The 22,446-nt window shown below is 57.1% G+C and overlaps 1 protein-coding gene across 8 annotated transcripts in view; it reads right to left on the bottom strand.

The window, feature by feature from the left end:
- Positions 1-9,465: 9,465 nt before the first annotated feature.
- Positions 9,466-22,446, bottom strand: part of LOC119102581 (NADP-dependent malic enzyme) — a 45,733-nt gene continuing 32,752 nt past the window's right edge. For 7 of the 8 annotated variants that reach the window (XM_037225994.1, XM_037225990.1, XM_037225993.1 and 4 more), the window contains exons 3-12: positions 19,040-19,198; positions 17,428-17,609; positions 16,577-16,757; positions 16,164-16,292; positions 15,679-15,861; positions 14,906-15,131; positions 14,493-14,635; positions 13,719-13,889; positions 12,188-12,311; positions 9,466-10,045 (exon numbers count right to left, since the gene is read on the bottom strand). In XM_037225994.1, the coding sequence (XP_037081889.1) occupies positions 9,918-10,045; positions 12,188-12,311; positions 13,719-13,889; positions 14,493-14,635; positions 14,906-15,131; positions 15,679-15,861; positions 16,164-16,292; positions 16,577-16,757; positions 17,428-17,609; positions 19,040-19,198 (1,626 nt within the window). In that variant the 3' untranslated portion in view covers positions 9,466-9,917. Of the gene's footprint in view, positions 10,046-11,553; positions 11,674-12,187; positions 12,312-13,718; positions 13,890-14,492; positions 14,636-14,905; positions 15,132-15,678; positions 15,862-16,163; positions 16,293-16,576; positions 16,758-17,427; positions 17,610-19,039; positions 19,199-22,446 lie in introns of all 8 variants that reach the window. The other variant, XM_037225991.1, reaches the window with a different exon arrangement.

Below are 22,446 nucleotides of genomic sequence, written 5' to 3' on the forward strand. Positions count from 1 at the left end.
GCGTGTGGTCCCCATATAACATTATCTTGTATCAAACCATGTGCATGTGCGGCGATGTGGAAATGCGCGGGTATGTTGAATGGTACAAATTATGTTTGAACGCTGGAGGAATTATCGGCCCTTACATTGCATTAAACCGGATCCAGCTGCGTAATCGGCAGAAATTTTGAACGTTATCGCCCGTATGCGGGCATATACCGCTGAACGATGTTTCTGCATCCGCGCAATACCATGACACTTTGCTGATGGCACCTCATGTTTTCAGTGCTGTTTTTCTTCACACGTTTTCAGTGATGGCATCACTGAACACATATAAAGAACGTGGGGCAACGGTCTGGTTGTGTGCGGCACTTGGCGCCACAACGAATTCCAGCCAAGTTATGCCAGAAAGGGGACCATCACAGGGAAGGATCCTGCCATGTTAGGCTAACTGGGCTCATTCAGGAGCTAATTTGACAACGTCCAATGCCTAATGTGATGTTGCTTTCCCTGCTTGTGCTCATGTGTGTGTCTCTTGTTCTGCATGTGTGTGTCCGCATGTTTGTTTCCCGGCATCATTGAACAAAATATATGTAAGAGATGCAGAACGTAAAATGCGGGAAGTGGAAGATGGGTCTAGGAGGCGGGAAGTTAACAGAATGTGATACGTGATGATGTCGACTTTGTATTGCCGTGCACAAGGCTAAATCTTGAATAACTGCGAGCATGCGCGCTCACGAGCAGGACTTGACGAGTCGTTCATCGGCTCGCAGCGCCTCCGCAGAACCAGAGCGTAATGCTCGAGTTTCAAATTGACGAGGATTATATCACTCTGCTCCTTCCACCCTGTTCCAGTGTGAGATGCCGGTATCTCCAAACGCGTTGAATACGATATTGATAATTGCCACGAAGCAGGTGACTACCTTGTGCTGCCGTGGAGCTAGTCGAGAGATGGTTACGGAATGCGGATCCTGTGGGGAAATGGAAGAATATCTAGCGGAAACCATTGGGGGTGGTGGTGGGGGCTGAGGCTGAGCCTCTCAAATTTTTAAAATATTTATATTTTCAATAGGGGGGATGGCTGTAAGGAAATCATAGGCCTCCCTCGCCTCCTTCCCTCCCCCTTTTCCCCGCCAAAATGGGAAATGCATCCATGTTCAGCATTGTTTCGGTCCATATCACACCGCTGCACCACTTGTTTTCGTCTCCAAAAAAATGCCCCATACGTGGCATTTTGCTTCCTCAGTGGTGAAAAGCCGTTTAGCGATGATGCATCCTTTATACATGTAGCACGCCTCCGCATTTAGTAGCATTCATCACCATCCGAATTGGCAGTGATCTGGCAGTATGGAATCCCAGTCATCTAGAACTCCCAGGTTTATCTTGAGATCCCGCACCGACATATCCTTAGAAAAGCTTCTAATAATTTGGCAGCCACAGCAGCCACTAGTGCTTTCTCTCCGGTTTCAAAATAGTGAGCGCGATCTCTGGGACCGTGAGCGTGTTGGAGACTGTTGTGGAACGCGATTAAAGGGTATGGATGCTGCCTTGCCTCGTGAGCGTGTTGGAGCCTGTTGTAGAACGCGATTAAAGGGTATGGATGCTGCCTTGCCTCGAGAAATACGCTGGGAATTCTCGGATCTTTAAGGAGCGATCAATGCAATCAAGGTCGCGTTGCCATTCGATGCGTCGAATTAAGAAATCCGGAATTAACATTTTATACCTTGCAATGTTATGCCCGGGCAAGGTTGCGGATTCGCAATGACTGCAAGCCTCAACTGAGTGTAGTATGGGAACAACCTCATAACAGATGACATTTCCAATGGCATTACATGCTAATAATGATGAAGGTTTATTTATGTATTTGCACTTGAATTTGCACACATTCTTGTGTTTAATTAGAATATGATTTTTCCTGAACATTATCCCTTAAGTGAATGTTGTATGTTTGAAGATATCATAACAGCCATCACATTTGATGATGTAGTCTCACTTGTATGTAAGTATACTTTTAGGTGAAAAAGACTGCTCTGGCAGCACAATTTCTTTTGAGTAAATATGCTGCTGAGTATGTCATTGATTGTCAGCCTACCCTGCACACCATTACTTGAAAGCCAATTGATGGTAGTTGAATCCAAAAATTGAAACCATGCTCATTGATGTCAGATATGAATGATGACCGCTAGGGTGACCTTGAAATAGCATGCACAATAGTTGCTCTGCACATCTTTGGTTGGGGTTATGCAACTCAGGAATGGGAGGGACAGGAGGGACATTGGTCATAAGAAGGGCAGGACTGGAACTGCACCAAATCATCTTTGAAATGGCTTCTTCAGTTAAAACCCACATAGAACTGTGGAACACTCCCTTCAACAGGAACGCATGGCTCATTAGCTGGATGATATGCCTCTAAAGAAGTAGAGATGATATTCTGCAGCTGAGGTTTGCATTAGTTTCTTTATTTAGGTTGGGCCTTCATATTGGATAGATTGGGTAGATGTGATCAGTATCCACATTTTGATGTTTATATGACCCTTGACCTCACTGCAAAATTGGGAATTTCTATACAACGGCCAGACTTTTGTGTTAAAAGCTGGATGGGCAGGCCACAATCCTCAGCGTGGTCAGTCTTCCCTTCTGGGATCTCCTGGGTTAGCTGCTGCCATTCACAGGTTGTCCCAGTCAGCCAAATAACAGGTGCCTAAAGTGGCTGGGACCCAACCTGCCATAGGGTGTCATTTTGAATGCAGACATGCTCTCTGGAAAATGAAGGCACTGGGATGAAATAAAGCTCATTAATGTATACTTGCTTGCTTTGTTCGATGACAGATGGTGGCCTCCCATTCTGTCTGCCATCTGGTGTTATCCCTGGCTTTGAGGACATCCTTGGTATGCCAGGCTTGGTTTCCTACAGATATTACGTTTGCTTTCTTAACAATGGTCCAGAAGTAAGGCAAGCAAAACAGTGATGCCCCCAAAAGCTGCAAGATGATACCAATGATTGTCCTAATCTGTTTTCCCAGATGATCTTGCACATTGTTTATGATAATTGCCTTAAATATATGCTTGCCTGGCTGCTTATGTCATCTTTGGTTTGCAATGTGGGTGTTTGTTATTTTTGTTACCAAGAAAGCGTGGTGCAATTTTAAAAATGAAGTTTGAGCTTGAGTATCCCTCAGATGCCTGCCTCTGTTTCCTTAGTAAACACCTCTAATGTATTTGTGTGTTATTCCTCCTGTGTGCCAGCAGATGGAGCTGAGCGTGACAGCTGAGGTGGATCTGGGTCAGCTGTTGTCAGCGGCTGCTGGGCGGGCCCGACGCGTGGCCAGCTCCAGCCTGGACACAGAGGAAACGACCAGCGTGCTGGAAAACCGCCGGCGCCGGCGCCGCACAGCCGAGCTGACGGCGGCGCTGCTGCAGAAGGCGCGCGTCGACACCACCGCCGCCAGCCGCTCGGCGCTGGACAGCACGGCCTCGAGCGAGCCGAGCCTGTGCTCTGAGGCCAGCGCCGAGGAGCGGGCGCGCGCCTTCCTGGAGAGCAGCTGCGGCGGCCTCTCGCTGCTGGACGCCAGCCTGCTGCTGCAGGAGCTGCGCTCGCCGGCTGTCCGCCGCACGCGCCACAGCACGCGCCGGCTCCTGCCGGCGGCCGCCGACGGCCGACTGCAGCGGCTGGGCGAGGACGGCGTGCGTGCCCTGCTGCTGATGGTGGACGAGCAGCTCGAGTCGTTCCGCGGCTCGCTTTCCGACAGCGACGACGAGCCGTCGGTCGACGACACCGTGGTACAGGCGGAGTCAACACTAACCCCAGATGCAGAAGGCGGTGATGGACCGAGTCAAGAGCCGGCGGGGGACAGCAACCCGCTGAGCGTGTCGTCCGACACGCCCAGCGTGACGGCGTCGCCGGGGTCGGAGCCAGTGGGCGTGTGGCCGGACCACAGCCGCAGTATCGTGGCCGGCAGTCTGGAGCAGGCGGCCGGCGGCCGGCTGGGCTCGCCGCGCCACTCGCTGCGGCTGTCATCGGCCGTGCCGCTGCTGCAGAGCACGCCACGCCGTTCCGGCCGCGCCGGCTCCTCCCAGATCTCGCTGCGGCTCGAGCAGTCGTCCGCATTGCCCGAGGGCGGTACGGCACGTGCGGAGGCCGGCAGACGCACGGACGTCCCGGTGGACCCCCTGTCACGGGCGCCGTGCTCCGGCCACGAGCACATGGATCTGACGCGCTCCGACCTCACGAGCGCGCCTCTCGCGTCCTCGCCCGGTGCAGCCGGCACGCCGCCGTCTGCCGGCTCCAGCGGGGTCGTTTCGTCACTGGCGCCGGACCCCGCGCTCTCACGGGCTGCCGCCGTCGCCAGCGGGGACGCCACTGGGACCAGCTCGTTCCAGGCGCCGCGGCTGCGCTCGCCGCCGTCCGACGTCAGCTCGCTGGCCGGCGTCTCGGCGCTGTCGGCGCGCCGACCGGACCGCGACACGACGCTGGCCCCGTCGACACTGGCTGAGCTCTCGCTGGCGGTGTGCGCCGATGCGCCGCGCCGGTCGTCGCACGTCGGCCGCTCCCGTCTGGTGTCGTCGGCTGTTAGCGATACGCTGCCGGAGGAGGGGTGCGACGAGCTGCAGAGTGTGGGGGAGGCGGACAGCGGAGGCGGCCTCAGCGACGTCGGTCGCGTCACTGGCGAGGACACCGAGGCAGGCGTGTCGGCAGAGCCCTCCGAGGAGGCGAAACTGGTCGACGCTAGCGCGGCGTGTCTGAATCACACGCCGGGCGAGGAGGTGCGCCCCTGCCAGCGCGGTGTCGTCGCCGACTCACTGACCTTCTCCCGGAGACTCGCGCTCGACGAAACCGGCTCGGCCCGGTGCTCGGCCGACTCGGCCGACCGGTGCTTGACCGGCTCCGCACTGGAGCGCAGTGATGCGGCGGCCGTGCCGTGCGTCCCGCGCGGCGGCGGCGGCCGCGCCGCCGGCAGCCGCAGGCCCGCGGGGAGCGGTTCGGACTCTGGACCGAGCAAGGTGGGCCGCTGCTCGCCTGCCGGGTCCGTGACCTTGTTCTCTGACGCGACGCTGGAGGAGGCCGGCGCGTACGGCGTGCGGGACGCGCCTGCCCACGTTCGGAGCATATCGTCCTCGTTCGGAGGTGCGCTACAGCAGGCAGCCGGGGTTGGTGGCAGCAGCATGTCCTCTTCGTTCGGCCGTTCTGGCAGCGCTCCTTTCTGCACGGACGGCATGGCGGCGCCGGCTGCGGGAGACCCGCCGTCCCAGCCCGTGCAGAGGCGCGGGTCCGGTCGAGTGGAGTCCGCCGAGTCCGACGCTGCAGTCTCTGAGGCCGGCGATCGGTTGGCGAGCGCCCCGCAGGCGAGAGCGGCGCTGTCTAGCGGCGCCCTGGTCCTGGACCAGAGCGGGGACAGCGGCGGCGGGTGGACGCCGACCACCAGTCTGTCCAGCGGCCGTCGTCAGCCCAGGGCGTCCGCCCGCCGGCGGCACCGTGGCCGGGCCTCAGGTGGTGACCTGAGCCGCTCTGGCCGGGCCTCAGGTGGCGATCTGAGCCGCTCTGGCCGGGCCTCAGGTGGTGACCTGAGCCGCTCTGGCCGGGCCTCAGGTGGTGACCTGAGCCGCTCTGGCCGGGCCTCAGGTGGCGATCTGAGCCGCTCTGGCCGGGCCTCAGGTGGTGACCTGAGCCGCTCTGGCCGGGCTTCAGGTGGTGACCTGAGCCGCTCCGTCCGGGCCTCAGGTGGTGACCTGAGCCGCTCTGGCCGGGCCACAAGTGGTGACCTGAGCCGCTCTGTCCGGGCTTCAGGTGGTGACCTGAGCCGCTCCGTCCGGGCCTCAGGCGGTGACCTGAGCCGCTCAGTCCGGGCCTCAGGCGGTGACCTGAGCCGCTCTGTCCGGACCTCAGGTGGTGACCTGAGCCGCTCTGTCCGGGCCTCAGGTGGTGACCTGAGCCGCTCTGTCCGGGCTTCAGGTGGTGACCTGAGCCGCTCTGTCCGGACCTCGGGTGGCGACCTGAGCCGCTCTGTCCGGGCCTCAGGTGGTGACCTGAGCCGCTCTGTCCGGGCCTCAGGTGGTGACCTGAGCCGCTCTGTCCGGACCTCAGGTGGTGACCTGAGCCGCTCAGTCCGGGCCTCAGGCGGTGACCTGAGCCGCTCTGTCCGGGCCTCAGGTGGTGACCTGAGCCGCTCAGTCCGGGCCTCAGGTGGTGACCTGAGCCGCTCTGGCCGGGCTTCGGGTGATGAATCCAGTGACCCTGATACGACCCTGGTGGGTGACCAGGGTCTCTTCAGCAAGACGCCGGCCGGCGACACAGTGTTCTTCGAGGACAGCGAGGCATGCGAGCCCGACGAGGGTGCCGAGGCCACCGCGGCCGGCGACCCGTACCGGCTCAGTCTGGCCGGCGGTGACCCGCTGGCCGCCTCCGCGCTCTTCGACGAGTTCTCGGGCGAGCTGGACGACTCCGAGCTCAGTGATGTGGACGACACGCTGCCCGAGGAATACCCGGCGCGGCAAGGGACTGCCGGAGGCCGGCGACCCACCCGCCAGGAGCGGTACGCCGCGCTCTTCCCCGACACCGTGACCGCCGCCACCACCGCCGCCGCCACTGCCAGCACCGCCGCCAGCGCCGCCCGCAGGCCGCCCTGCGCCCGCCCGCCTCGGGCGGGCCATGTGTTCGGGGCGCGTGTGCGGCTGTTTAAGGAGACGGACGCGGCCAACAAGCGCTGGTTTAAGGCGAGCGCGACGGGCCTGAAGATCACCAGCGAGGCGCAGTGTGAGGTGAGTCACTCGCCCAAGATGACGACGAAGCCCGGCCGGGCCATTGATGCGGGCTTAAGTACGGGGTGGCAACATTTGTCGTGGTCACTTTGTGTTGCACTATAGCAGAACAACACTTAAAAACTTGCTCCCCCGCGATTTACCGTATAATCCCTCTAACTTGAGTAATGGGCCCTAGATATGGCATCTGTTGCTTTATGTAACATGTCAAGGCGCACCAGCATGATTCAATTGCATGTTAACCAGGCACTCTGTGGCATCACTAGCTCATCAGGTGTGTATGACAAATAGCTGCAAAAGTTCTACGTGGGATCCAAGGTGTACAGGATACGATCTTATCATTCCAGGACCCGCCATCCCATTCCTGGGAGTTCCATTCGTTTACAGATGGCGCTGCAGGGACGTTTCATGTGGTGAACTTAATCTGAAATTAGTGATTGCTGGCATCGGCTGACATTGTACGGTACATGGGGCGGCCGAGCGCCCAGTCGATCAGTCCGCCCACGGCCAGAACGCACGCCATGCACGCGTGCCGCGCTCGCTCTGACACCGGCTGACCGTGCTCGTCGCCAGTTTGTGCGCGCCATCGAGCAGTACGAGGAGCTGGTGTTGGGCCAGCTGACCGAGGTGCTGGACGGCCGGCGCCGCGTCTCCACCGAGGACGTGCTGGAGCTGCTGCGCCGCGCGCACCTGGCGGACTCGCCGGAGCAGGTGCGCCAGCTGGTGCGGCGGCACCTGCCGGCCGAGGCGCAGCGCGAGCTGATCCAGGTGACGCTGGCCGGCGGCCGGCTCTACCCGCCCCAAGACCCGCTGGCTGAGCCGTGAGCCGGCACGGCCAGCAGCGCAAGTGCTGGTCTCCACTGGACCGTGCGACCTGGGCCCTCGACCGGGCCGTGCAGCTGCTCCCGGCGGCCCTCGACGGGGCCGTGGTGCTGCCCTCGGTGGTCCCCTATTGGGCCGTGCTGCTGTCCTCGACGGCGCTCGGCTGGGCCGTGCGGCTGCTCTCCGTGACCCTCGACTTGGCCGTGGTGCTGCCCTCGGCGGTCTCCTACTGGGCCGTGCTGCTGTCCTCGGTGGCGCTCGGCGGCCCTCAGCTGCGCGCAATGGCCCTCGACTGAGCCGTGCGGCTGCTCTCGGCGGCCTTCGGTCGGGCCGCGTGGCCGCCCTTGGCGACTCTCGATTGGGCCGTGTGGCCGCCCTCGGCGACTCTCGATTGGGCCGCGTGGCGCGTTCGGCGACTCTCGGTTGGGCCGTGTGGCTGCCCTCGGCGACTCTCGATTGGGCCGCGTGGCGCGCTCGGCAACTCTCGGTTGGGCCGTGTGGCTGCCCTCGGCGATTCTCGATTGGGCCGTGTGGCTGCGCTCGGTGACTCTCGATTGGGCCGTGTGGCTGGCCTCAGCGACTCTCGATTGGGCCGTGCGACCCGTACTTGGTCCGGAGTTTGCTATTCTTTTACGTGCCTGTCATCTCCTTGCTCTTGCGATGTGTGCTGCGTTGTTGATGTGTATCTGGCAGCGTCTGGTGACGTCCATAATGGCAATGGACAAGCAGGCCCGAGCAGCACGATAGTATAGAGCTTTACGTCTTGGTGATCACTTCCGCTACAGGTATGCCATATGCAGAGAGCTCCTGGCTCAATTATGTGGAGATGAACGCTACGAATAAACTGGACTTCTTGCCATATTTTTTCTGAGTAATTACGCTACGAGGAATATGCTATGTTTGTTGGCTCCCTATAGGAGCATAGGCTGAAAGAACGCAATGCTGCGTTCAACAGTTTAACGGGAAACAGAGCCAGTGGTAGGCACACCCAGTACGATGACAAATTCTGGTCGTCTGTTTATTTGAAAACTGCATAGCGTGAGCTGGGTTCTGGGGCGATAGTGCGGACACAATGTGGAGATAGCGCAGGCTTGAAAGTCCAAACCTTACGCTGCGGTTCACCATTGGTTCTGCCACCTCGCTGCACTTGCGCCCAAGCGCAGCGGTGAGCGTGGTCGGGGCGGCAAGTTCATCGCCATTTGGCGGCCCGTCCGGGTTGTGAACTCTGTGATGCGGTTCCGCCAACATCAAATTTGTATTTGTGCTCAGTCGGGGCAGCCTGTTTTGCATTAGAAGTCGTAGCACGCGTGCGCGCGACGCCAGGCTGATTCAGCTTGAACCTGATTTTATACCGATTAGTTAAGATTGGTTAAATACGGGACTGGGTGCAGATGTTCTCCAAACTATGTCATCGATCACCCGGCTCCGCCCCCGGTCTCATTCTATCCCCAGTCATCAGGTGGTGGCTCTGCCCCTGTCATGCCTAATGCCAGATGTGGTTCGGTCACATCAACGTATATACTTGAATGCAAGCAATAACGAGTGTGAAAAATTGTGGTGCAGAGCGCGAACACGCCGTTTTGCACACAAACTCAGTACCTGCGGTGTCATTTACACTCATCGTTCGTTTAATCGAGGATTAGGAGCGCATCCGGTCGAGAAATAAGCGGGCATTTTCGAAGATCGGAAAGAACGACAGCTACAACATAGTGTAAATTCAACAGCTGAAAGAGTTTGGATGCAGTGACGAATTACGTTTCAATTGCGCACGTAGAAAGATGTGCCATTTTCCTTTCCCAAACAGAAATGGCGCCGAACAACAAAGTTATGGTTAGTTGGAACAATGGTTAGCTGGGACCCGTGCGCGAGACAGCGGGTCACGAGACGTCTGCAGCACAAGAAGCGGAACACTAACGGTACGATGTGTATTTATACTTGTTCCCGTTCAGTCCGGCACCATTCACTACACTTGATATATTAGGACATCAACAACGCATGCGTAAACGAGTTCTACCGCTTCACTGATTTAGTAGCTGGCAAACCAGCAAATAATTTTGGACAGGTTGGTCGTGTTTGATAGACGTATCTTCTACCAACGAGGCCGCTCAAGAGCGGCGGGAGGGGGGGGGGGGGGCAGCGCGGGCGGAAGAACGCACAAGTCTATTGCTTCATGTCAGACATGCTACAGCATTTTTACGCATAATCTGACCCTGTTGCATTTCACTCGTTCTACAATGCTTCCCTTCCTGACACAAAGCAGCCCGCCAATCGGTGCGGTCGGCCCAGGGTCGGTCCCGCGTCAGATGGCGGCCGTGGTCGGCCGGGAGGCGGCGCCAGCGTCGCCGGGGTCGGGCTGGGGCTCACTGGCCATTCGACACGCCTTCCCAGCTCCACGTGGCGGGCAGGGGGCTACAGTACTCGAAGTCGTACTGCTGAGCTCGGATGAACGCCTCCTTGTCCTTCGGCTCCGGATACAGCGACGCAGTGCCTATCACACCAGCGTGTGTCAGGCTGTTACACAGCACACAGCAGAACAGCGCGCAGCAGGTCTGGGCCGCGGAACACTATCTGCATCTCCCCCACAGAAAGGGGACGGGAAGACTTGACTGATGAACATGACTGTGAAGATTCTGCGTCCTAGATAAGGCATCTGGGCAAGGTGCGTAGCATTACATCACGCGAGAACATTTTAGCTGAGACACACGCGCAAGAAGTGGTGGTGGACGACTGGGAAAATAGCAAAAGGACCACGCTGTGCAAAACTCAGCGATTGCGAGGGATGCCTCGGCACAACACTCGTGATCAGCCATTAGCTAAATAGCAGGTGCAGTGGCGTGGGACCGGTGTGTCTTTGGTAGGGGCCGGGCAACCCCAAAATGGAAGAGACCAGTGGGTACGTATTGTATTTCAGCCCCACCTCCCATTCTGCCCCAGAGCATAAAAACGACGCATAATTTAGGGGCACCACGTCATCAGCCAGCATTTCTACAGGTCTCTTCACACCTTGCAAACTGGCTGGCTGGATTCGGTAGTCAGGCGGCTGTTGAGGACTAAACGTGTCACATTTAGGCCCGCAAGCTCGAAAGTATGGGTAAAAACGCTCCAATCAGCTGTTGAGGACTATAGGTGTCGCATTTTGGCCCGCGGGCTCGAAAGTACGGATAAAAAGCTCTTAAGTGGTATCCTTCTAGTCCGTAACAGCTGACAACTACAGAATACGCTGCGGATTCTGCCCATCTCGGCTGTTGTGGACTAGAGGGATGCCATTTTGTATCTCTTTTTACCCGCGCTTTGCAGTTTGCGACGTTAAATGTGACCTCGAGACCACAACAGGGAACTCACTACAGTTCCTACACAGGATTATGAAGTCCGTCTGCAAGGTGTGAACGTGCCTTGAACCGCAAAATACATCTACTGAATGCCCATGAAATAATGAATTTAGTAAATACGCTTGCTGGTTTCCTAAGCTGAGAGCTGTCAATCCCAACATATCTGGCACACCTACATATACCTGACTTGAGCCAGAGTGCAACGCGGTACAGACCACTTTTCCCCGGTTATCCCTAGACTGCCGGCACAACTGCCTTTATAATGCGGACAACTGATGTCTGACGTCAGTGTACCGAGCACGGCTGTCTGCGCGTGCGCACCACATGCAAAGGGTCCCCTAGGCGCCTTCTTTAGTCTCCGTCAAACCGGTTGCATCTAGATTGTTGGCGCAGACACTCGCAACAGATCGCAGGTACGGGTGGAACACTCACGACATTCGAGCAGGACAAAACCAGGCGCGAGTAACCGCATATACCCGATATTGTGCTGCAGAAGCGGCAGTCCACAAACACAGCCACCGGTGCTCATGCACAGCCTCCAGTTGACTACGTGGGTCTCCAGAGAGGAGGGTCTCAAGCCAAGCTTAGGCTCTGGCGGCGGGCTCGCAGACAGGGTGACGACGGAGGCAGCGGTGGCGGCAGGCGGGGTGGGGTGCACACGACCAACCTTATAGACTAGAGGGCCAGGGGTACGCCTCTGGGATGGAGCTTCCGTAGTGGAAGTCGTACAACTGAGCCCTGATAAAGACCTCTAGGTCATCCGGCTGGGGGTAGGTGGAGGCTGTCCCTGAAAGGCGCACCGTTCACTTGAGGCGCACCGCCGCACAGCAGCCTTGATCATCAGATCCCGCCGCATGTACTGAAGAGCTCCCGAGTTCAGCACACGGCAGCGCGCACCAGGCGGCCAGGCAAAGCCAGACGCAGGCAACACTTCTGCCAGTGCAGAAAGCTCCAACAAGTGTTCACTGGCAGACGCCGAAAAGCGTCGGCACCGGACGGGTCCAAGCGCACTAAGATTCCGTCAAAAACAACGCAGCGACGCACAGCGCTGCTTACCAAAGATCGAATTGCCCACGGATCTTCATTGAAAGTCAAAGCGTTTCCCAATCATGCATGCCAGCCATCAGCTCCCGTCGAAGTCCATTCTCTGACGTCACGGACGACCACCTGTCCAGCGAGCCGCCCTACACTGGCAGTTACCTGTGCCCACAGATCACCGACACCCACCTGTCCCGCACACCTGACCTGCTGACAGAGACTGGTCTCGGGTCACGGGCGCTCACCACCCCGAGGGTGCTCACCTGTCTTGTAGGCGTGCTCAGCCAGCTGGACGGCGATCTTGAGTGAGACGTCACGGATCGCGCTCAGCGGAGGGTAGAGCCGGCCCTGGGCCAGGTCCTCCGTCGACACCATCAGAGACAGCGCCTGCCGAACGGCCGCGTCACACCACGTTGCAGGCTGGCTGCCGTTTTAAACCGCTGTCTTACATAGTATGGGCCACTTCTCATCAACTGCTGTGAGGCCAGAAGCCAGCCATGTCACACAAACCGACAACGCTTAACTGACAACAATATTTTTGTTTCGAAGTGACGCATGAGCGTAACATGAGCGGCGTTTTACGGCACCTCGCTCCCCCAATAACGTTGCTGCCAGATGAGTACCGACAATTTTACAAAAGAACGCGGCGCTTTGTACTGCTATGTGCGGAGTACAGATTCAACAATTCACGAATGAGCAAGTTTGTACAGCCCTGGAAGATACAAAAGCATTCGTGAAACTACCAAACGAACATACAAACATACGTATCGCAAGGGAGCATACTCATCGCAAGGCACTATATGTCAAAGAGCATCACCAACACAAGCGCCGTGACCTTTCACCAAGTATGGGTCCGAGTCCAGGAACTTAAGTCCAAGCCAGGGTCCCGATTCACTGGATCTCCAGTCCTACTTTTCGCTTGAGACCAAAATTGGTCCCACAGATTTCGTTCTTAGACGTTATTTCTAATGCACTATATCTATAACTCATCTTCTTTTAACCGTAACGTTTCGTTTGGATTGAACTGCAACAGATCCGTGTGGTGTCACGCCTAACCCAGTCTGACCTAACCATAACCACACTGCAGCCTTACTTGAGTTCTTTAAAAGTCAGCCCTACAATAGTTGTCGCGCTGCAAAAGTGTGATAATATGCGCTCCAAAGTTTTGACAACGTTCCCCTGAATCTTGTCAAAGTAACCGAACCCAGCACAATCGAACCAACCGGACGTACACGAAGGGAACGTGGACACCCCGGCTCGGACAATTAAATAGGCATATGGATACCTTACCATACACCCAACATGTGGCTATCCCTTCCACACCATGTTCGTGGACGAGATGTTTGTTTTGATATTTGTATGATCCTCAACCATGTTGAGCATCGAGCGAAAGCCTGAGATTAACCCGCATTCCAAATTGCACGCTCTACTTCAAGAACGTGTCAGAGTCCACAGTTTATCAAATTTATGCGTCCGCTTCTGAGTTCAAATCGTCTGCAAAGTGAATCGATTCACTTTTGCCCAATTCCAGATAGGTCATGAGTCCAAATCTAAGTCCGGACAGACTCATATTTTTGCTTGCATCTTACCTCCGGCGGAACACGGGAGCCGTGACGCTTCTCACCCCCGCAGCGCGCGGGAGCCGTACCGTCTCTCACCTCGGCGGCGCGCGGGAACCGTGACGTCTCTCACCTCGGCGGCGCGTGGGAGCCGTGACGTCTCTCACCTCGGCGGCGCGCGGGAGCCGTGACGTTTCTCACCTCGGCGGCGCGCGGGAGTCGTGGCGTGTCTCACCTCGGCGGCGCGCAGGAACACCTCCTCGCCGATGTGGTGCATGCCGGTGCAGATGACGCCCAGCGACACTCCCGGGAAGATGTACGCGTTGTTGCCCTGGCCCGGATACAGCGTCTTGCCGCCGATCGTGACCGGGTCAAAAGGAGAGCCCGAGGCGAAGATAGCCCGGCCCTGCCGACCAGAGTCACCTACTGCAGGCGCGTGGCTTGGCCGTGGCCAGGTGAACACAGCGACCCGGGGGCTCCGGAATCACGACTCCGACAGGTGACCGGCGGTATGTCGGGACTGCCGCATGTGGCGTGGACAAAGCTGCCGATATATGTCTCCCAGCGGTTGCCGGGGAGGTCCACGGCACTTTCCAGACGCTTGTGGTGCTGGTTGGCATGAGTGGTCTCAGCCTCACACGCACACTGCAGAGTGGGGGAACACACTATGCCTCGTCAGTCTGCGATGGTTAACAAGTGTCTGAGCTGTGCCCTGGCCCGGCTACAGCGTCGTGCCACCGATCGCAACCGGGTCAAACACATCCTGCAGGGGTCCCTCTCATGTCTGGCCGGTGTCCTCTGGCCACCCCGCACGCTTTGTCAGCAGGCTGGCCCGCATTACCTCCGCGCGCGCAGGGGGTCCCACGCTACTTGACTCGTGTCTCCTCACCAGCCCATAGGAGTTGTCTAGTGTCTGACCCGCGTTCGGTCATTGCCCTGCGGGCCGCAGGGATGCTCAAGGTCTGGCCAGCGACTCGGCGTCAGCATGCAGCGCCGCCCGGTGCCTGACCTGCGTGGCCTCGTAGGCCTGCTGGGCGGTGCACTCCGCCTTGCTGGTGGGGTTGCTCAGGGCGAAGATGATGGGCTCTTTGTTGAACTCGCCCATGTCCTTCAGAATATCGGCGGTGAACGCCTGGGACTGAGCGGCAGCCCCTGTAACAAGCAGACACCGGGCACAGCCTTAGACATCGGGCGAACAAGAACATCAGGGTGCTGCTGCGAAGGACGCGTCTCGCCCCGTTGGCCGACTCGAACATGCACTCGATGCAACATGACGAACCACCACGGGGGTCATGGTCCACAGGACTGAAAGCCGATTCAGATCAAATCTCAAACGCACGCCAATGACTTATTGAACCTGCTGCACCATGCCGATGATCGCCAATGCAGTCCTCCCGAACACCAACACAGCATCCTCCTCACCAATCAGCGCCGTCGGTTTCAGCTTCTTCACGACATCAGCCAGCGCCTTCATTGGAGGCATGTCTTTGGCGTAATCGACCTTGTGGCCCGTGACGCCACCCTTCGGCCGGTTCTTGACAATCAGGCCCTTGGAGTCGATGAGGAAGATCTTGCCGTGGGCTTCATCCGAAGAAAGACCCTCTTGTTCCATCGCCATCACGCACAGGTTGGCGATACCCAGAGAAGCCTGGCGGTCGGAGCACACACCTAACATAGAAACACAAAGACGCAACAACACTGACCTGGCTGTCGGAACACACACCTATCAAAGAAACACAAAGGCGCAACAATACTGGCCTGACTGTTGGAACACACACCTACCATAGAAACACAAAAAAGCAACAATACTGACCTGGCTGTCGGAACACACACATATCATAGAAACACAAAAACGCAACAATAATGACCTGGCTGTCGGTACACACACCTATCATAGCAACACAAAAACGCAACAATAATGACCTGGCTGTCGGAACACACAGCTGGAATAATATGTCACAACACCTAATAAATAACATACACCTAGAATAAAAAAAATAGAAACACAAATATGCAACCATACTGATAACAACAACAAAAAAAACGGCGCAGATTCGGGCGAAAACTTATTTTTTTCCTTTGACCAATGAAGTACGGCCTCTGGCCTGAGGCACGGCGGACGAATCCCACTGAGACAGTCAACCAGCGCCATCTAGCAGCGCGCCCCAAGTCCTGATCCGGTGCTCGCCACTGACCTCTCCGGCCCCAAGGAAGAGGAATGTGTGGTCGGAGAGCCGCGAGTTCAGCTTCCTCATGGCGGCCAGCAGGCCGGCCACCGCCACCGACGCCGTGCCCTGGATGTCGTCGTTAAACGTGCAGTACTTGTTCCTGTACTTTTCCAGAAACCGGAATGCGTTGTGGTTCCCGAAGTCCTCGAACTGGAAGTCAGCAGAGTTGCGAATCATATATTTTGGCACATGACGGTGTGCCCGGCACCGCTGGCTGGCATAATACGGCCTTTGCTTGAGACGGAATTAAGCAATTGCGCCAGTATAACACGAACAACCCCAGAGCACGCTCGCCCTGCTGCACATGATCCCATTTGCAATCAAGCCATCAAAGGCAACGCCCACCAACAGGAGCTTCCACTGGTCGAACGGAACAGTGAGCTGCATCGTCACGTCCAGGGCCTTCCGTCCGGTGGCCGCCATCCTGCGTTCCGCAGTATCAAATGACTCGCCTGGATCAACGTGTTCTGTCCGTACCGCTTCACCACCGCCTGCATGAACTCATCGATGAACTCGTCGTACTCGGAGCCAGTCACCCGCTTGTGTCGGAGCCCGATGTAGAACTCGTCGTCAAGCAGGTCCTGAAGTGACCAGTGACGAGCCATCAAAATGTCGATCATTGGCGGGCTGCTCAACTACACAGCGAATATAGCCAATCGAACTAGTCAATAGCATCCATTTCAGGCAACTGTATGCTTCCATTTACTCACCTAACAGCAAATTGCGTGCAGTTCCACGAACGTATGATAACGGTATCAATGGCCTTCAGTACACAGTGCACACGTATCTAAGTGCTCTCGAAAGGACACGGCGCCGCCACGACACGGCGCTGGTGCAGCGGCGCGCAGAGTGGGTGCCGACTGACCTGCGTGTTGGTGCCCACGTCCAGCACCACGGGCAGACACTGGTGCGGCTTGATGCCGGCCAGGGCTGTGTAGAGCGACAGCTTGCCCACCGGGATGCCCATGCCCTGGGCGCCGAGGTCGCCCAGGCCCAGGATCCGTTCGCCGTCCGTCACCACCACCGCGCGCACGTCGTGCTCCGGCCTGCCAAACGTCACCGGCTCAGGTCACGTAAGCCACATGTCAGGTCACACGGGCAGGTCCCAAGGCCGTCGGGTCAGGTCACAGGCAAGGGCCACGAGGTCATTGGCGTGCGTCACAGGGGCAGACCACATCACGAGGCCAGGTCACAAGGATAGGCAGCAGCTTCATCAATGCAGTCCACAGGAGCGGGTGAAAGGATCGCTACGGCAGATAACGGTGTCAGCACACTCATCGCCGGCACTGCCTGTCACCTAAGTCCGTGAGCAAATGCTGCATCGTCGGACACTGCATGCACAGGATGCAAAGCTAAAAGGCTTCACCATTTGTCTACTTCAGTTTGCAATTTATTCAGCTGGCTCTGTTGAACGCTGCACCCAACGCCAGCCCGAAGAGCACTAAAACGTGAGTTAGCCGTCGTACTTATATGATAAACAACACGGTATTCGCAATGTCACGTCTATCAGACCTGGTCCTACCCGCCATGTAATGACCTCTGTGTGCCATCCTGGTGTGTGTGGGGGGGGGGGGGGGGGAGGCACGCCCTCTGGACCAATAGGGCGATATATGAGTCAAGACATGACAGTCCCTTCCTCCCCATTATCCCGATGTAGCTCCTGACACGATCTAAAGGTCCGCAGACACGACCGTGCAACCGCCCTATGGCACCCACCAGTTCTTGAGGACATCGTAGATGTGCCCCTTGTCGTGGATGCTGATGAAGAGGCCCCTGGCACGGCGGAAGATCAGGCCGAACTTTTGGCACGCCAGGCCCACAGTCGGCGTGTACACCAGCGGCATCATGGCCTCGACGTTCTCCGACAGCAGGCGGTAGAAGAGGCGCTCGTTCCGGTCCTACGAGGCAGAGGGACGGCACGTGAGCCGACCACGGGACTCCAGGCCAGTGCGCTGGCATGTGAGCCGACCACGGGACTCCAGACCAGTGCACTGGCCTGTGAGCTCACCATGGGACTCCAGACCAGTGCGCTGGCGTGTGAGCCGACCACGGGACTCGAGACCGGTGAGCTCGAGCTCCGATAAAACTGCTCTCAGAAAAATGCAACTCCAGGGCCCGTCTGGGAATCAGTGGCAAGTGGCAATCAAGCCAAGTGGAGGTGTCGACCTGAGTGTTCAGAGGCCGCTGTATCTCGCCCACATCAAGCATGCCTTGAAGCCATGGTCATGGCTTGTAATCCAGCAGAGTTGTCGGTTGAAGACTTGCAACCAGCAGTGTTTCAACGTTCCTTTGTAACAATCGGTATGAGGAATTGTAATGCCAACAGTAGCAGCAGTTACCTTGCACGTGTCGTGCAACAAACCAGATACTTAAAGGGGTTTTGGTAGGTGAGAAGAGTAAATGTGGCTCAGTGGTCCAAATGGTTCTGTGATCACGAGCGTCTTTCTGCAAGACCGCGCAGCTTTTGTGAGGTTCGGTAATCTCCTGAATGAACAGCTGGTCATATGCGTCTACATTCGGAGCAGTGGTCTTATTTCCTAGTCCACAGACAACTGTGTCTTTTGTCCGTAACACCTCTCCTTTGGACAACGAAATTCGGTCCAGTTTGATCCATGCTCTGGTTGAGGAGACTCCACGTCAAGGGCAAAGCCTTCTCTGCAGTATGGCAGCCTTGCACAGTCCTGTGCATGTACCATTTTGATAACACAACTCTGCATGTTATATTGTTGCCCTTAAATCGAAGTCCTGTGGGGGGTTGAAGTTTACTTTTTTTCGTTTGCCCAAAGAACTTGCACTGTGTTGTAAGGAGCACGACTTGACCAATCAGTGCCTCTTATTTCACTCGATGGGCGCCGTTTAAGATCGGTAGATAGAAACCCTGAGTCCTAGTGGTTCCAACAACTTCAAACGCATTGATTGTTGAACACTCCTTGGTGGCATCAGTGTCGTGGCCATAGGACCTGTAATTAGTTCTTACACGTGTGTAATGCTTCAGGCCATCTGGCCCAGCATGACGAAGCAATAATTAGCACCCCCCCCCCCCCCCCAGCCATCACGAATCACAGCACATGGCTGGCATGTGATCATTCACCAGGGTGCAGTGGTTTACGAACGCACAATTTACACAATGAAAGTTTCAGATCAAGGCTGTTTGGAGGTGGGCTCGTATTTCCTGTTTTTGTGCGTGAGTCAGAGAATAAATAGCCGGGGGCCGTAAAAACATTGCCTGAGGCACAAAACACATAGCCCTCGCCGCCGTTCGATCACCGTCTCAGATCCAAAGCTATCAATACCCCACCCCAACCTCGTCCTCCACCGCTCCGCTCACCTGCAGGCCCATCAGATAGATGTACTTGTTGAGGTTCTCCTGGTAGCGCGCCAGGTTCGTCATACAGAGCTGCACCTGCTGCTCCTGGGTCTTGAAGCTGGGCGGCAGCAGGCCGTGGATTCCCAGCCGCTGCCGCTCCTCCAGCGTAAAGGCCATGCCCTGCCGGCCGTCAGAGCGTAGTCAGTCGGGGCCGACCATCAGACGGCCGTCGCAGCCATGGCGGCTGAACAGCGGGGCGGTGTGGCGGTAGCCGCGCGGGAGGGCGGCTGGGCGGGCAGGGGGACGGGTCAGTCGCCCGTCCGTGCACGGAGGGCCGCGGCGAGCCGCGCGCCGGCAGGGTATCAGCAAACCAGGCGTCACAGGTGCTCGCGACGGGTGGTGATTCAGCGCCGGCGCATCACACTGCTCGCGCAGCACGCGCTCGCCGGCCGATCACGGTGACGTCACAGGCTTTCTTCCTGACGCGACACCGTCCATGAGGCATCAGCGTCAGCCGAACAGCGATTATCACGCGCGGAACATCGGGGATAACCGGAACTTCGTGCCCGCTTACAAGCCAAGCCGTGCCTGTTCCGCTCTCTCTCTTGTTGGTTACACTCAGGTTGGCACCCTTTGAAAACATTGTTTTTCTTAGTTTCAAGGTTTTTGCCGGCGATGCTTGACCGACACTTGAGATGTACTCAAAATATAATCTCGGTAATTCATTGGTTAATGGGAATTGCAGTATAGGTGGCAGGGCCCTGGTTTTCGGACCTGCTTGACCTTGCAAAGTACCTGCAAGGTTCCCAACCCCGCCAGACGAGGGAGGAGTGCGGTGAGGTGGCAACTGCCCTTCAATCTGCCCGGGAGTTTAACATTTACCCAATGGCCGGCCACCCAAAAAAATGACGGGAAATATATATCCGACTCTTGGTTTTTTAAAAATTATCGTGTCCTATCCTTCTAACCTAGCCCAGTCACTGACATCACACACACATGCGGTGACGACATATGAGGAGAACTTTCTTGCATTGGGCGGAGAAGGGAATGTATAAATAATCGTAACAAACAGGAACCATGCTCTTGCTTCGTGCGGCCGGATCCGATCCTCCGACGGTGGAATATACTTCTGCAAAACTCCAAAGCTGACGCCTTAATAGCGGAAACCTCTTGCCAACGCTCGTTATTGAGTTGCCCACGAAATGAACCTCGCACTCAGCTTATCGACGGTCGGGGGTCACCGGACGACAGCGTCACGTGACGCGTGCCACTTCAGCCGTGCAAGCGGCTTCACGCTCAGTCACGAACGACGTGGATCGTGACGTCACGGTCACGGCGCGTGCGCGCACGGCTGGCGAATGTCGTGCCGTACAGTCCTGGCTGTGGGTCAGACCAGGAGCCGTTCGACGAACCGCGGGGCTGATAATGCTGCTGATACTGCTGTCGGGCTTGGTCCTACGCCGTTGCAGCTCTCGCAAAATCGCATGGCGTTGAATTGAGATGGGTTTCCTTCAACTCCACTCAAAAAACGTGACCTTAACCACCGTTTCCTTTAAAGATCTCCTGCATTAGCCATAGTTTTCTCCGTGCAGTGTTCAGCATTAGAAAAAAGCAGGCCAGTTTGTGGCCGTAGCCAGGAGCTGTTACTAGTGCCACTGCTGCTGCTGCTGTCTCAGGAAAACGCAGGTGTCATGTTTCAAACAAACTTTTTCAGCAAATCATTGATGACATTAGCACAAAATGGTCCGCGAACGTGGTAAGCACGTCACCAATGGGATTCGCGCACTGATTAGACGCTCACAACTGACGCAGCGCCGGACCCAATGGCACCCGATGGTATCCGCGAGCCGTGTTTACCGACAGGCTTGCAGCGATAGGTTAGCACTCAGTGGCTATTTCGACGCAGCCCAGCTGTGGCTAAATGCTTGGTCGCTGCTCCGTGCCCAAACACACTTGCCGGTCACACAAATAACTGCTGATGCAGGCTAAGTTTTGTGTTTGAACAGCCCACAACCGCACTGGGGAAAGTTCAAAGGCAATGTTACGAGCTGACGGCAGCAGACTACGGCAGAGTGTCATGGCTCGACACACAAGACCCGAGCCGTAACGACCAGCTAATGACTGCGCTAATAACCCCTTGCCACACTGTTAAATTTCGATACTCAGTCCATTTACCAGTGCATGCACCTCGTTGGATTGCTTTAGACCGCGCAATCACCAGTCAAACAGACTGTACCGATTGGCCATGTTTACCCGGTGCAATGTCAGCAGGGCAAATACCAAGGTAACTTGGTCATTGCACGTGTTCATGAGCAACGTTCTGGTGAACGAAAGTTTTTTTAACGTAAATTTGTCCGTCGTTCTAAGTCCTAATCGCGGTGATTGTGAGGACCATCTCACGTTAAAAGCGTGACATTATTCTTTGCTTGTTTGGGTTCTTTTAAGTTCCGCATTGCAATTTGCGCAGGACAAATCCGTAACAGGTGACTAACAACCAAAGCAAAGAAGCAGCAGTTAACAAGAGAACAAAGTCCGCCAGCCGTCAAACAAACCCAGACGTGAGCCGGGACCGCAGGATGACGACAGACGCGGCGGGAGACGCCCCGTCAGCATGAGGCGCCCCGCGACAGGCGCGCACGGCGGCGCCCCCAGCGCGTCGGCCTTCCCAGTGTCACGCACGTCGGCGGCCCGGCCCCAGCTTGGCAGAGGTTCAGGGGCGGGCCTTGGCACAGAGCCGGGGTTCGCAGGCCGTCTGCGGGGCGCGTTTACGGGCACGGCCAGAGGTGGCGCGTTCGGTCGGAGCCAGCCGAGTCCGCGCCCGGCGGACGGCGCCCGGACGATCCGGACATGATGCGACCCAGAGCCGATGTCGCACCTGAGCATGACTTATGCGAGACTAGTTGAAGACACGAACAAGGTCCAGGGTCACGGTCAAGTGAACAGAATGCACTAGGTTAGAGACAGATACAGATACGGATACAAGGAAAGAAACAGGAGCAGAGACAGGGACAGGAACTGGGACGGAGAGAGTAACAGAGACAGTGGCAGCTGGACAGTGCCAGAGACAGCGACGAAGACAGGGATGCGTAAAGAGACAGACACCGAGACAGAATCAGAATGGCGTAAGGTCGGCGGGCGTGCAGGCTGCCAGTGTGGGCGGCGCAGCTATCGGCGCCGGCCTGAAGCCGCGTGCAAGTGGCCGCGATCGGTGACCACTTCCGGGAGGGGGAGGGGGGGAGGGGCTCTCAAAGCCGGCAGCGTGACGGTCGGAAGTTCCGATAACGGTGAGGCGGCGCCGGCCGGACACAGACAGAGGGGCGGGCAGTGGCCCCTGCAGGACACAGGCAGACGGAGCGACGGGCGGGTCCCCGGCCGGACGCAGACAGATGGGCGGGCAGTGGCCTCTGCAGGACACAGGCAGAGGGACG

This window comes from Pollicipes pollicipes, unplaced genomic scaffold (assembly GCF_011947565.3).
Source record: "Pollicipes pollicipes isolate AB1234 unplaced genomic scaffold, Ppol_2.1 Scaffold_5724;HRSCAF=6776_pilon_pilon_pilon, whole genome shotgun sequence".
Taxonomy (NCBI): domain Eukaryota; kingdom Metazoa; phylum Arthropoda; class Thecostraca; order Pollicipedomorpha; family Pollicipedidae; genus Pollicipes; species Pollicipes pollicipes.